This window comes from Entelurus aequoreus, linkage group LG11 (genome assembly GCF_033978785.1).
Source record: "Entelurus aequoreus isolate RoL-2023_Sb linkage group LG11, RoL_Eaeq_v1.1, whole genome shotgun sequence".
NCBI lineage: Eukaryota > Metazoa > Chordata > Actinopteri > Syngnathiformes > Syngnathidae > Entelurus > Entelurus aequoreus.
The window spans coordinates 71182975-71194940 of record NC_084741.1 but is presented as its reverse complement, the minus strand read 5'-3'; the positions used below and the strand labels follow the sequence as shown (position 1 = coordinate 71194940).

Below are 11966 nucleotides of genomic sequence, written 5' to 3'. Positions count from 1 at the left end.
ATTTACCTTTAACTCTGTTATTATTAATAATTAATGATATTTATACTTAATTGACCGGTTTAAAAGAGGAGAAAACACGGTAAAAAAAAATGACAATTCAATTTTGAAACATAGTTTATCTTCAATTTCGACTCTTTAAAATTCAAAATTCAACCGAAAAAAAGGAGACAAAAACTAGCCAATTCGAATCTTTTTGAAAAAATTAAAAAAAGAATTTATGGAACATCATTAGTCATTTTTCCTGATTAAGATTAATTTTAGAATTTTGATGACATGTTTTAAATAGGTTAAAATCCAATCTGCACTTTGTTAGAATGTATAACAAATTGGACCAAGCTATATTTCTAACAAAGACAAATCGTTATTTCTTCTAGATTTTCCAGAACAAAAATTTTAAAAGAAATTCAAAAGACTTTGAAATAAGATTTAAATTTGATTCTACAGATTTTCTAGATTTGCCAGAATTATTTTTTTGAATTTTAATCATAATAAGTTTGAAGAAATATTTCACAAATATTCTTCGTCGAAAAAACAGAAGCTAAAATGAAAAATTAAATTAAAATGTATTTATTATTCTTTACAATAATAAAACATTTTTTACTTGAACATTGATTTCAATTGTCAGGAAAGAAGAGGAAGGAATTTAACAGGTAAAAAGGTATATGTGTTTAAAAATCCTAAAATCATTTTTAAGGTTGTATTTTTTCTCTAAAATGGTCTTTCTGAAAGTTATAAGAAGCAAAGTAAAAAAAATAATGAATTTATTTAAACAAGTGAAGACCAAGTCTTTCAAATATTTTCTTGGATTTTCAAATTCTATTTGAGTTTTGTCTCTCTTAGAATTAAAAATGTCGGGCAAAGCGAGACCAGCTTGCTAGTAAATAAATACCATTTAAAAAATAGAGGCAGCTCACTGGTAAGTGCTGCTATTTGAGCTATTTTTAGAACAGGCCAGCGGGCTACTCATCTGGGGCACCGCGTTGGTGACCCCTGATATAGAACATGCTATACGTTTACCAAACAATCTGTCACTCCTAATCGCTAAATCCCATGAAATCTTATACGTCTAGTCCAGACCTGGGCAAATTAAGGCCCGGGGGCCACATGCGGCTCGTTGAGCTTTTCAATCAGGCCCGTCGGACATTCCCAAATAATTTTTTTAGATCTTTAAGATGGAAAGTGTAGCTGCCATTATGATGTGCAGTCATGTTTTCTAATGACCGTAAGTCTTCAACTATACTAAGTATTTAAATAGTTGGAATCTGCGCTTATGGATGATATACCAGTTACTATGGTAATCTAATTAGTTACTATGGTCATCTAATTAGTTACTATGGTCATCTAATTAGTTACTATGGTCATCTAATTAGTTACTATGTTTAACTACGTCACAGCAGCTCAGACGAGGCACCAAGCAGTGTGGGCGGGAAGCGTTTCCACAGACGCTGAAGGAGATTTTCACGACAAAGTTCTAAAGCTTAGTGATATATAGAATAGAATAGAATAGAATAGAAAGTACTTTATTGATCCCTGGGGGGAATTCAGCAAATATCAGATATATCAGATTGTAGGTGGGTTTATTTTGTACCCTTCGCGTTCATATTTCACTGTTTGTTGCATTTTGGTTGCGTTTCACTTGATTGTAAAATATGTAGATCAAAAGGGGGTGTGACATTCATATTTTGTCAATATTCAGTGTTTTATCGTTCATAGAAAAATGTAAAATTCCATTGTTTTTTAAGGCGGGTCTGTCATGACGTTTTTAGCAGTCAGTCAGACATTATTGTGAGGTTTTGTATTAATGTTCCTAAAAATAGACATACCGGCCCCCAGACACAATTTTTTCTGTAAATGTGGCCCCCCAAGTCAAAATAATTGCCCAGGCCTGGTCTAGTCTTTTACGAGAATGAGCTAAATAATATTATTTGATATTTTACGGTAATGTGTTAATAATTTCACACATAAGTCGCTCCTGAGTATAAGTCGCACCCCCCGGCCAAACTATGAAAAAAACTGCGACTTATAGTCCGAAAAATACGGTAGTAGTGCAGGGTGAAAACAATAAGATTTTGCATTTCGAAATGCATAAATAGTTGTGATTTAATCAGGTATTTTAATCATGACTTGAAAATATATTTTCCATGACGGAGTTATACTTCGCCTTCCGCCCGAATGCAGCTGAGATAGGCTCCAGCACCCCCCGCGACCCCAAAGGGGACAAGCGGTAGAAAATGAATGAATGGAGTTATTTAACTTAAAGTACCAATGATTGTCACACACACACTAGGTGTGGCGAAATTATTATCTGCATTTGACCCATCACCCTTGATCACCCCCCTGGGAGGTGAGGGGAGCAGTGAGCAGCGGCGATGGCCGCGCCCGGGAATCATTTTTGCTGATTTAACCCCCCAATTCCATCCCTCGACTAGCTTTGCTTTATCATCAATTCCTATGCAATATTCAGTGTTTATAACCGACTCGACAGATTACTTCCACAGACGCATGCGGCTTCAACAAAACAAACTTCACTGTAGTTGTAGTTTTCTGCTGGTTTTGTTTACTTTCAACGTGAACATGTTTGTGTGCATGAATTATTGATGCTTGTCATCTCAGGCTGGCGTCTTGTCTATTTTGATTTGCGTGACACGCTCACTTCAGAAAGAACCATTTCAAATGGGGGTATGTAGTTGATCACACGTGACAGTTTTTTTCTTTGTATAAATACTTTTAATATTTCAAGGCATGACAAATACTTCTGTGGTTTGTGGTCTGGCCTCTCGGGGGCGTGGGATGACAATACTGTTGGCTGGTTTTCTCATGTGAAGACCGTTGGTTTGTCTTCACTGTTGTTAAAGCGTCAAGTCCGTCAGAGATGGCAGTGGTCGTTGAGGATTTATGAATCTTGGGGGTAAAAGAGGTGATAGACCTGGTCCTGGAAGATTCCATTGTAGGTGCTCAAAACCGTGCTAGTTTCCGTGTAAAAGTTCCTGCAACCAAAACGTAGAACATTGCTGCATGTATTTCACATAGAGAAAGGAAACATTTTGAACAGAGATGTCCGATAACATCGAACTGACGATAAATGCTTTAAAATGTGATATCGGAAATTATCGGTATCGGTTTCAAAAAGTAAAATGTATGACTTTTTAAAACGCCGCTGTGTACACGTACGTAGGGAGAAGTACAGAGCGCCAATAAACCTTAAAGGCACTGCCTTTGCGTGCCGGCCCAATCACATAATATCTACGGCAGGGGTCACCAACGCGCTGCCCGCGGGCACCAGGTAGCCCGTAAGGACCAGATGAGTAGCCCGCTGGTCTGTTCTAAAAATAGCTCAAATAGCAGCACTTACCAGTGAGCTGCGTCTATTTTTTAAATTGTATTTATTTACTAGCAAGCTGGTCTCGCTTTGCCCGACATTTTTAATTCTAAGAGAGACAAAACTCAAATAGAATTTGAAAATCCAAGAAAATATTTGAAAGACTTGGTCTTCACTTGTTTGAATAAATTCTTTTTTTTTTTTACTTTGCTTCTTATAACTTTCATAAAGACCATTTTAGAGAAAAAATACAACCTTAAAAATGATTTTAGGATTTTTAAACGAATATACCTTTTTACATTTTAAATTCCTTCCTCTTCTTTCCTGACAATTTAAATCACTGTTCAAGTAAAAAAAAAAGTTTATTGTAAAGAATAATAAATACATTTTAATTTAATTCTTCATTTTAGCTTCTGTTTTTTCGACAAAGAATATTTGTGAAATATTTCTTCAAACTTATTATGATTAAAATTCAAAAAAAAAATTCTGGAAAATCTAGAAAATCTGTAGAATCAAATTTAAATCTTATTTCAAAGTCTTTTGAATTTCTTTTAAAATTTTTGTTCTGGAAAATCTAGAAGAAATAATGATTTGTCTTTGTTAGAAATATAGCTTGGTCCAATTTGTTATATATTCTAACAAAGTGCAGATTGGATTTTAACCTATTTAAAACATGTCATCAAAATTCTAAAATTAATCTTAATCAGGAAAAATTACTAATGATGTTCCATAAATTATTTTTTTAATTTTTTCAAAAAGATTCGAATTAGCTAGTTTTTTTCTTCTTTTTTTCGGTTGAATTTTGAATTTTAAAGAGTCAAAATTGAAGATAAACTATGTTTCAAAATTTAATTGTCATTTTTTTCGTGTTTTCTCCTCTTTTAAACCGATCAATTAAGTGTAAATATCATTAATTATTGATAATAACATAGAGTTAAAGGTAAATTGAGCAAATTGGCTATTTCTGGCAATTTATTTAAGTGTGTATTAAACTGGTAGCCCTTCGCATTAATCACTACCCAAGAAGTAGCTCTTGCTTTCAAAAAGGTTGGTGACCCCTGATCTACGGCTTTTCACACACACAAGTGAATGCAAGGCATACTTGGTCAACAGCCATACAGGTCACACTGAGGGTGGCCGTATAAACAACTGTGTTACAAATATGCGCCACGCTGTGAACCCACACCAAACAAGAATGACAAACACATTTCGGGAGAACATCCGCACCGTAACACAACAGAACAAATACCCAGAACCCCTTGCAGCACGTACTCTTCCGGAACGCTACAATATACACCCCCCGCTACCCCCTACCCCCCCCCCCCACTTCAACCTCCTCATGCTCTCTCAGGGAGAGCATGTCCCAAATTCCAAGCTGCTGTTTTGAGGCATGTTAAAAAAAAATAATGCACTTTGTGACTTCAACAATAAATATGGCATTTTTTTTCCCATAACTTGAGTTGATTTATTTTGGAAAACCTTGTTACATTGTTTATCACAACAAAATCAGGCATAATAATGTGTTAATTCCACGACTGTATATATCGGTATCGATAATTAAGAGTTGGACAATATCGGATATCGGCAAAAAAGCCATTATCGGACATCTCTAATTTTGAATGAGATCTGCTTCCTCCAACTCCTTTTCATACATGTTCAATGTAGAAAGTGTAAACATTGTCAACAACGTGTGTTCAGTAAGTCTTACTGGATTTTCTCATCCAGCTTCAGGCCTTTGATACTCTCCATGTAGTCAGAGGCTGTGTTGATCACGTTGTTGTAGCACGACTTGACTTTGCCGCTGATCATGGTCAGAGTGCCCTGATCCTCGTCCTCGGCCTGCCTCGGCATACGGAAGCTTTCAGCACCTGCATTAGATATGATTTGGATTTTTATTAAGGATCCCCATTAGCCGGTTGCCTCAACAACCCACTAGTCTTCCTGGGGTCCACAATTCAATACAATTACAAGTAAAAGCATGTAACTATAACTACACAATACAGAAAAAATCTAATGAAATTAAAGCTGCAAGCAGCGTTGGTCGGGTCCGCCTTTTGGCAGGTGCTAGTCCTAGGTGTCCCAATACTTTTGTCCAGTGGTAGTCCTGAGTGAGACCTACATAGAGGTTTTTGTTTCGTGTCTCTACGATATTCGTACTGGGAGTTAGAGGAAGTTGTGTCTGAGTTCACATTGTCATTATTACATTGTCAACTTTTAATCAGAAGGGTTCAATCTCTCTCCTGTAGCAGTTTGACGCCGAAACGACAAACGCGCTCAGAGGAGATAATGTTTGATGTTTGGTGACCGGTTGTAACAAAAATGTTGTTTTGAAGGAGGAATAGCAAACTTCCTGTTGATTTTTGCTGAAGGATGTCAATCTATGAAATGTAGGTCTAGGCAAGACCTACATAGAGGTATTTGTTTCATGTCTCTAAGACGTTCCTACCGGAAGTTACAAGCAGTTTTGTCTGAGTTTTCCTCTGAGGAGCAGTTTTTTCTCAGTTTTTTTCAAAAATTATGTAGAGCACAATTTTGAGTTTTGGGGTTCGTTTTTTTTTTTAGATCGCAATTTCCACCAGTCCCGATGTGTGTGAGAAGTTTGGTGAGTTTTGAAGTATTTTAAGTGGGTCAAATTCCAGCTCAAAAATCAAAAATGCCTTTTTGGAATTTTTTGTCTTGAACGGGGAATTGCCAACTTCCTGTTAATTTTTGCCTGAAGAACTTAATTATTGAAAAGTAGGTCTAAGCAAGACCTACATATAGCTTTTTGTTTCATGTCTCTACGATATTCCTACTGGGAGTTACAGGCAGTTTTCTTCCTAGGGGGCGCTAGAGAGCAATTGGGATTTTTGGGGTTTGGTTCACGTTTTTTTATGTGTGCGAAAAATTTGGTGAGTTTTGAAGCACGTTAAGGGGGGCAAAGTAGTCCGCAAAGCTGCGGAATAATAATAATAAAGAATAATAAAAACCTTACAATAACAATAAGTTCCTTTGTAACCAGTACAGGGCGGACCCTAATAAAAGCATCAATAAGAAAACAAGCAAACCAGTCACAGAATAATAATTACCATATAAATATAAGTACAACTATTAGACCAGGACAAAGGGTTTTGATGTCTGTATTGATTAAAAAAATACCTCTAAGAGGGTCCTTTAAAGGCATAATTCAAGCATATTTCTTAGAAGAAATGTCTCATGCACATGTTTCGCTTTTTCCCTGGCTTTTTTGTGATTTTTTTTTTGAAACCAAAAGAACTAGGAGCCTTAAAATGAAGTTTGAGTGTGGCTTCTATTCAATGTAGGGTCGTGTTTTGTCTGACATTTAGGAACGTGTAATCATGATATGACGGCAACAGTTGGACTCCAGCAAAAATATGAGAAAATTTGCATCTCAGAATTGCATGAAATTTCTCTCCATCATGTGAGTCGTCCGGATTCATTCTGGGCATGTTTTCAAACTAAAAGCAGCCTCATCGAGGACTTCAAAAAGAAAACATGAGACAAAAAAAAATCATTTGCACTTGTTATCAACGTTAATGTAAAAGTTTTGTGGTTGTTTTACATTTCACAGTGCTTAACTTATTTTGACATTACGGAGTGACATAAATAATGCTGAGAAAAGTAAGCCTGCGGAGCTTCTCTGGCCCCAAAAATATTTTACACTGATGTACACTTTTGTCTTTTGAGCTTTGTATTTTGTTTTTACGCCTAATTATTAACAGAGTTAGATTTTTGTAACACTTGCATGACAGTTAAAATGGTCTGTATATCTCCATAACAATTACGATATTGTAACAAATCCTCACATCAGGATTAATATATATATATATATATATATATATATATATATATATATATATATATATATATATATATATATATATATATATTAGGGCTGCAACAACTAATCGATTAAAATCGATTATTAAAATAGTTGCCGATTAATTTAGTCATCGATTCGTTGGATCTATGCTATGCGCATGCGCAGAGGTTTTTTTTAATTTTTAATTTTATTTTATTTTTTATTTTTTTAAATAAACCATTATTTATGAACTGCAACATGTACAAACAGCTGAGAAACAATAATCAAAATAAGTATGGTGCCAGTATGATGTTTTTTTTCAATAAAATACTGGATAGGATAGAAATGTAGTTGGTCTCTTTTATCCGATTATTAATCGAATAATCGAAGTAATAATCGACAGATTAATCGATTATCAAATTAATCGTTAGTTGCAGCCCTAATATATATATATATATATATATATATATATATATATATATATATATATATATATATATATACACACTACCGTTCAAAAGTTTGGGGTCACATTGAAATGTCCTTATTTTTGAAGGAAAAGCACTGTACTTTTCAATGAAGATAACTTTAAACTAGTCTTAACTTGAAAGAAATACACTCTATACATTGCTAATGTGGTAAATGACTATTCTAGCTGCAAATGTCTGCTTTTTGGTGCAATATCTACATAGGTGTATAGAGGCCAATTTCCAGCAACTATCACTCCAGTGTTCTAAAGGTACAATGTGTTTGCTCATTGGCTCAGAAGGCTAATTGATGATTAGAAAACCCTTGTGCAATCATGTTCACACATCTGAAAACACTTTAGCTCGTTACAAAAGCTACAAAACTGACCTTTCTTTGAGCAGATTGAGTTTCTGGAGCATCACATTTGTGGGGTCAATTAAACGCTCAAAATGGCCAGAAAAAGAGAACTTTCATCTGAAACTCGACAGTCTATTCTTGTTCTTAGAAATGAAGGCTATTCCACAATATTGTTTGGGTAGTGAACGGTAGTGTATATATATATATATATATATATATATATATATATATATATATATATATATATATATATATATATATATATATATATATATACATATATATATACATATATATATATATATATACACCGTATTTTTCGGACTATAAGTCGCAGTTTTTTTCATAGTTTGGCCGAGGGGTTCGACTTATACTCAGGAGCGACTTATGTGTGAAATTATTAACACATTACCTTAAAATATCAAATATTATTTAGCTCATTCACGTAAGAGACTAGAGGTTTAAGATTTCATGGGATTTAGCGATTAGGAGTGACAGATTGTTTGGTAAACGTATAGCATGTTCTATATGTTATAGTTATTTGAATGACTCTTACCATAATATGTTACGTTAACATACCAGTTGGTTATTTATGCCTCATATAACGTACACTTATTCAGCCTGTTGTTCACTATTCTTTAGACATTTGAAATTGCCTTTCAAATGTCTATTCTTGGTGTTGGCTTTTATCAAATAAATTTCCCCCAAAAATGCAACTTATACTCCAGTGGGACTTATATATGTTTTTTTCCTTCTTTATTATGCATTTTCGGCCGGTGCGACTTATACTCCGGAGTGACTTATACTCCGAAAAATACGGTATATATATATATATATATATATATATATATATATATATATATATATATATATATATATATATATATATATATGTATATTATTTATATGTATGCATGTATGTATTTGATCTCTATTTTTTGATGACACGAGGCAATTAGTTATCAAACTCTGTTCACCAAGTACCACCTCAGAAAAATGCTGGCTCTCCAAGTACCACCATGATAAACAACATTAAAATACAGTGGCGTAGTAGGCCTAAGTATTCAGTAAAAACAAAGACGAAGTTTAGTATATTTAATATTTTTGGCCACTATAACATTACACACAGTTTAAACAGTAACACTGTGTATGAATATAGAAAAAAATAAAAAACTGTACTACTCATTCTTTGGTGTACCACTAAATGGAGCCGGACGACCACTAATGTTATCTAGGTTTTTTTGTATTATTACTTGTACATGGCAGTTAATACTGTTCAAATCATACTGTAAAATAAGCTTTTACAGTTAAAGGTTTGACCCTGGAACCCTTGTGGGAAATTATGCTTCCCAAAGTAAACACATTAGTGTTGGTAATTGCTATGGAGTGGAAAGGGGGTAGAATTATTTCTTCTTTCACCTTTTCGGGCATGTTGTACAGAGAAATGAAAAATATCTGATGCATCATATTGAAACTTCATACAACCAACCAACAAAGTCACGCAAAAGTTCTGACTGAACTGCCTTGAATATCAGGATTAATTTAGGACTTGTCTTTCTTTCTTTCTTTTAGTTTATTTGGAACATGAACACATTTACATCATAATACATCACACAATTTCATATCATTTCATTTACATCATGCCCGAAAAGGAGTAGGAAGAACCAAAGCTTATTTAATCCTACCCCTTTCCCACTTCAAAGCATTTACAATTATATAAAATCATTTACTGACCTTTTTATATAATAAAATAACATCTATGAATTAGTATATACAACAGTTTGTAATATGTAATTAATTAATTCAGTCATTATTAACATACTGAGATGAAGAATATTTTCAATAAGGTTGGAAGTTTTTCTCATAATTCTTCTTCTTTGTACTTTGTAAGCACTATTAATTTAAACAACCTCTTAAACTGGATCATGTCAGTACAATTTGTAACTTCTTTACTTCATCCATTCCATCATTTAATTCCACATACTGTTATGCTAAAAGTTTTAAGTGTTGTACGTGCATATAAATGTTTTAAATTATTTTTTCCTCTAAGGTTATATTTCTCCTCTTTAGTTGAGAAGAAATGTTGTACATTCTTTGGTAGCAGGTTATAGTTTGCTTTGTACATCATTTTAGCTGTTTGCAATTTTACCAAATCACCAAACTTTAATATTTTTGACTTAATAAATAAAGGGTTTGTATGTTCTCTATATCCAACATTATGTATTATTCTAACTGATCTTTTTTGTAACATGGTTAACGAATGTAGCGCACATTTGTAGTTATTTCCCCATATTTCTGCACAATAACTCAGATATGGTAACACTAGTGAGCAGTAGAGAATATGAAGTGATTTTTGGCCCAGGACGTATTTTGCTTTATTCATTATTGCAATGTTTTTTGCTACCTTATGTTGTATGTTTTGTATATGAGATTTCCAGTTCATTTTATCATCTATTAATACTCCCAAAAATCTGGTTTCTTTTACCCTTTCGATGTCTACTCCGTCTATTTGTATTTGCGTATGATGCTCTTTCCTACTATTACCAAATAGCATTATTTTAGTTTTACTGAGATTCAAAGATAGTCTGTTTTTGTCAAACCATCTTTTTAATTTGTTCATTTCTTCTGTTATTATTTGTATTATCTTCTGTGTGTTCTCTCCTGAACAGAAAGCAGTTGTATCATCTGCAAATAAAACTAACTTTAAGTCCTTTGTAACTTTACAAATGTCGTTTATATAAAGATTAAACAATTTTGGTCCCAGTATTGATCCCTGCGGCACACCACAGGATATATCTAGCCGTGTTGACATATTTTCACCCATCTTCACATATTGCTTCCTGTTGGTTAAATAGCTTCTTACCCAGTTCAATACCAAACCTCTGATGCCATATCGTTCTAATTTTTGTATTAAAATATAATGATTAATTGTATCCAATGCTTTTGTTAAGTCCATGAATACTGCTGCCGCACATTCTTTACCATCTATTGCATTGGTAATTTCCTCTGTTATTTTAATTAATGCTATTGATGTTGAGATATTTGCTCGAAATCCATATTGGTTCTCCACGAGCGTCCCACTTTTGTTAATAAATAAATCTAATCGACTATTGAATAATTTTTCCATGATTTTGGAGAATTGTGGAAGTAATGAAACTGGTCTGTAGTTAGTAAACTGGTGTACGTCTCCATTCTTATAGATTGGTACGACTTTTGCAATTTTCATTTTGTCTGGGAATTTTCCGGTTAAAAATGATACATTGGTGATATATGTCAGAGGTTCTGAAATGTCTTCTATAACCTTTTTTATCGTTACCATATCTATTCCATGACAGTCAGTTGAAGTCTTGTATTTACAATTTTTTACAATTTTGATTATTTCTTCTTTTGTTACACTTTTAAGAAACATGGAATTGGGATTTCTGTCTATGAGCTCACTCAAGTCCTCAACTGACCCATCATCTGCATTTGGAATTCTTTGATCCAGATTTGTTCCGATATTAACAAAATAATCATTGAAACGTTCAGCTATTTGGTTCATATTGTCATTTTTTGTATGTCCATCTAGAAAGTACTGGGGGTAATCTTTCTTCTTAGTCTTGTTATTTCTCCGGATTTTTAAGGCTCTTCTGCGACATAAATCAGCCTTAAAAGTGCGGAAAGTGAAACAATAGACATTTGTTTTTCATGTATGTACAGTTGTGAATTCATTTTCCATTCTGCATCTACATTAGATGCAAAATGTAACTCATGCAAGCACAAATAAGGAGCTTGATTCTGGCAAACTGATTATTTGTAGTTCCGGAATTTCTTGTCACAAATTGCAATGCAAAAAAATAAAAATAAAGGTTGACCGCAGAGTATGATCACTTACTAATGGCAAGGAGTGCAAACAGCACAGTGACAACCAACAGTTTGTTCATGGTCGTAGATCTGCAAGCAAAGGAGCAAATATTTATGCATGTTATCCACTAGGGTGCGACATTGTCCCATGAAGTCCCCACCGAGTTCCCTTCGCCT

At 33.8% G+C, this 11966-nt stretch overlaps 1 protein-coding gene and 1 long non-coding RNA gene across 2 annotated transcripts in view; one reads left to right on the top strand and one right to left on the bottom strand.

Annotated features, from left to right (window-relative positions):
* The window catches only part of LOC133660780 (uncharacterized), a 96053-nt gene that overhangs the window by 39226 nt on the left and 44861 nt on the right, over window positions 1-11966 (top strand). The gene's annotated exons all lie outside the window — the stretch shown is intronic.
* The window catches only part of apoc2 (apolipoprotein C-II), a 9435-nt gene continuing 173 nt past the window's right edge, over window positions 2705-11966 (bottom strand). Inside the window, exons 2-4 of the mRNA XM_062064362.1 lie at window positions 11821-11879; window positions 5028-5187; window positions 2705-2987 (exon numbers count right to left, since the gene is read on the bottom strand). Coding sequence (XP_061920346.1) covers window positions 2894-2987; window positions 5028-5187; window positions 11821-11869 — 303 coding nt within the window. The 5' untranslated portion in view covers window positions 11870-11879 and the 3' untranslated portion in view covers window positions 2705-2893. The remainder of the gene's footprint in view (window positions 2988-5027; window positions 5188-11820; window positions 11880-11966) is intronic.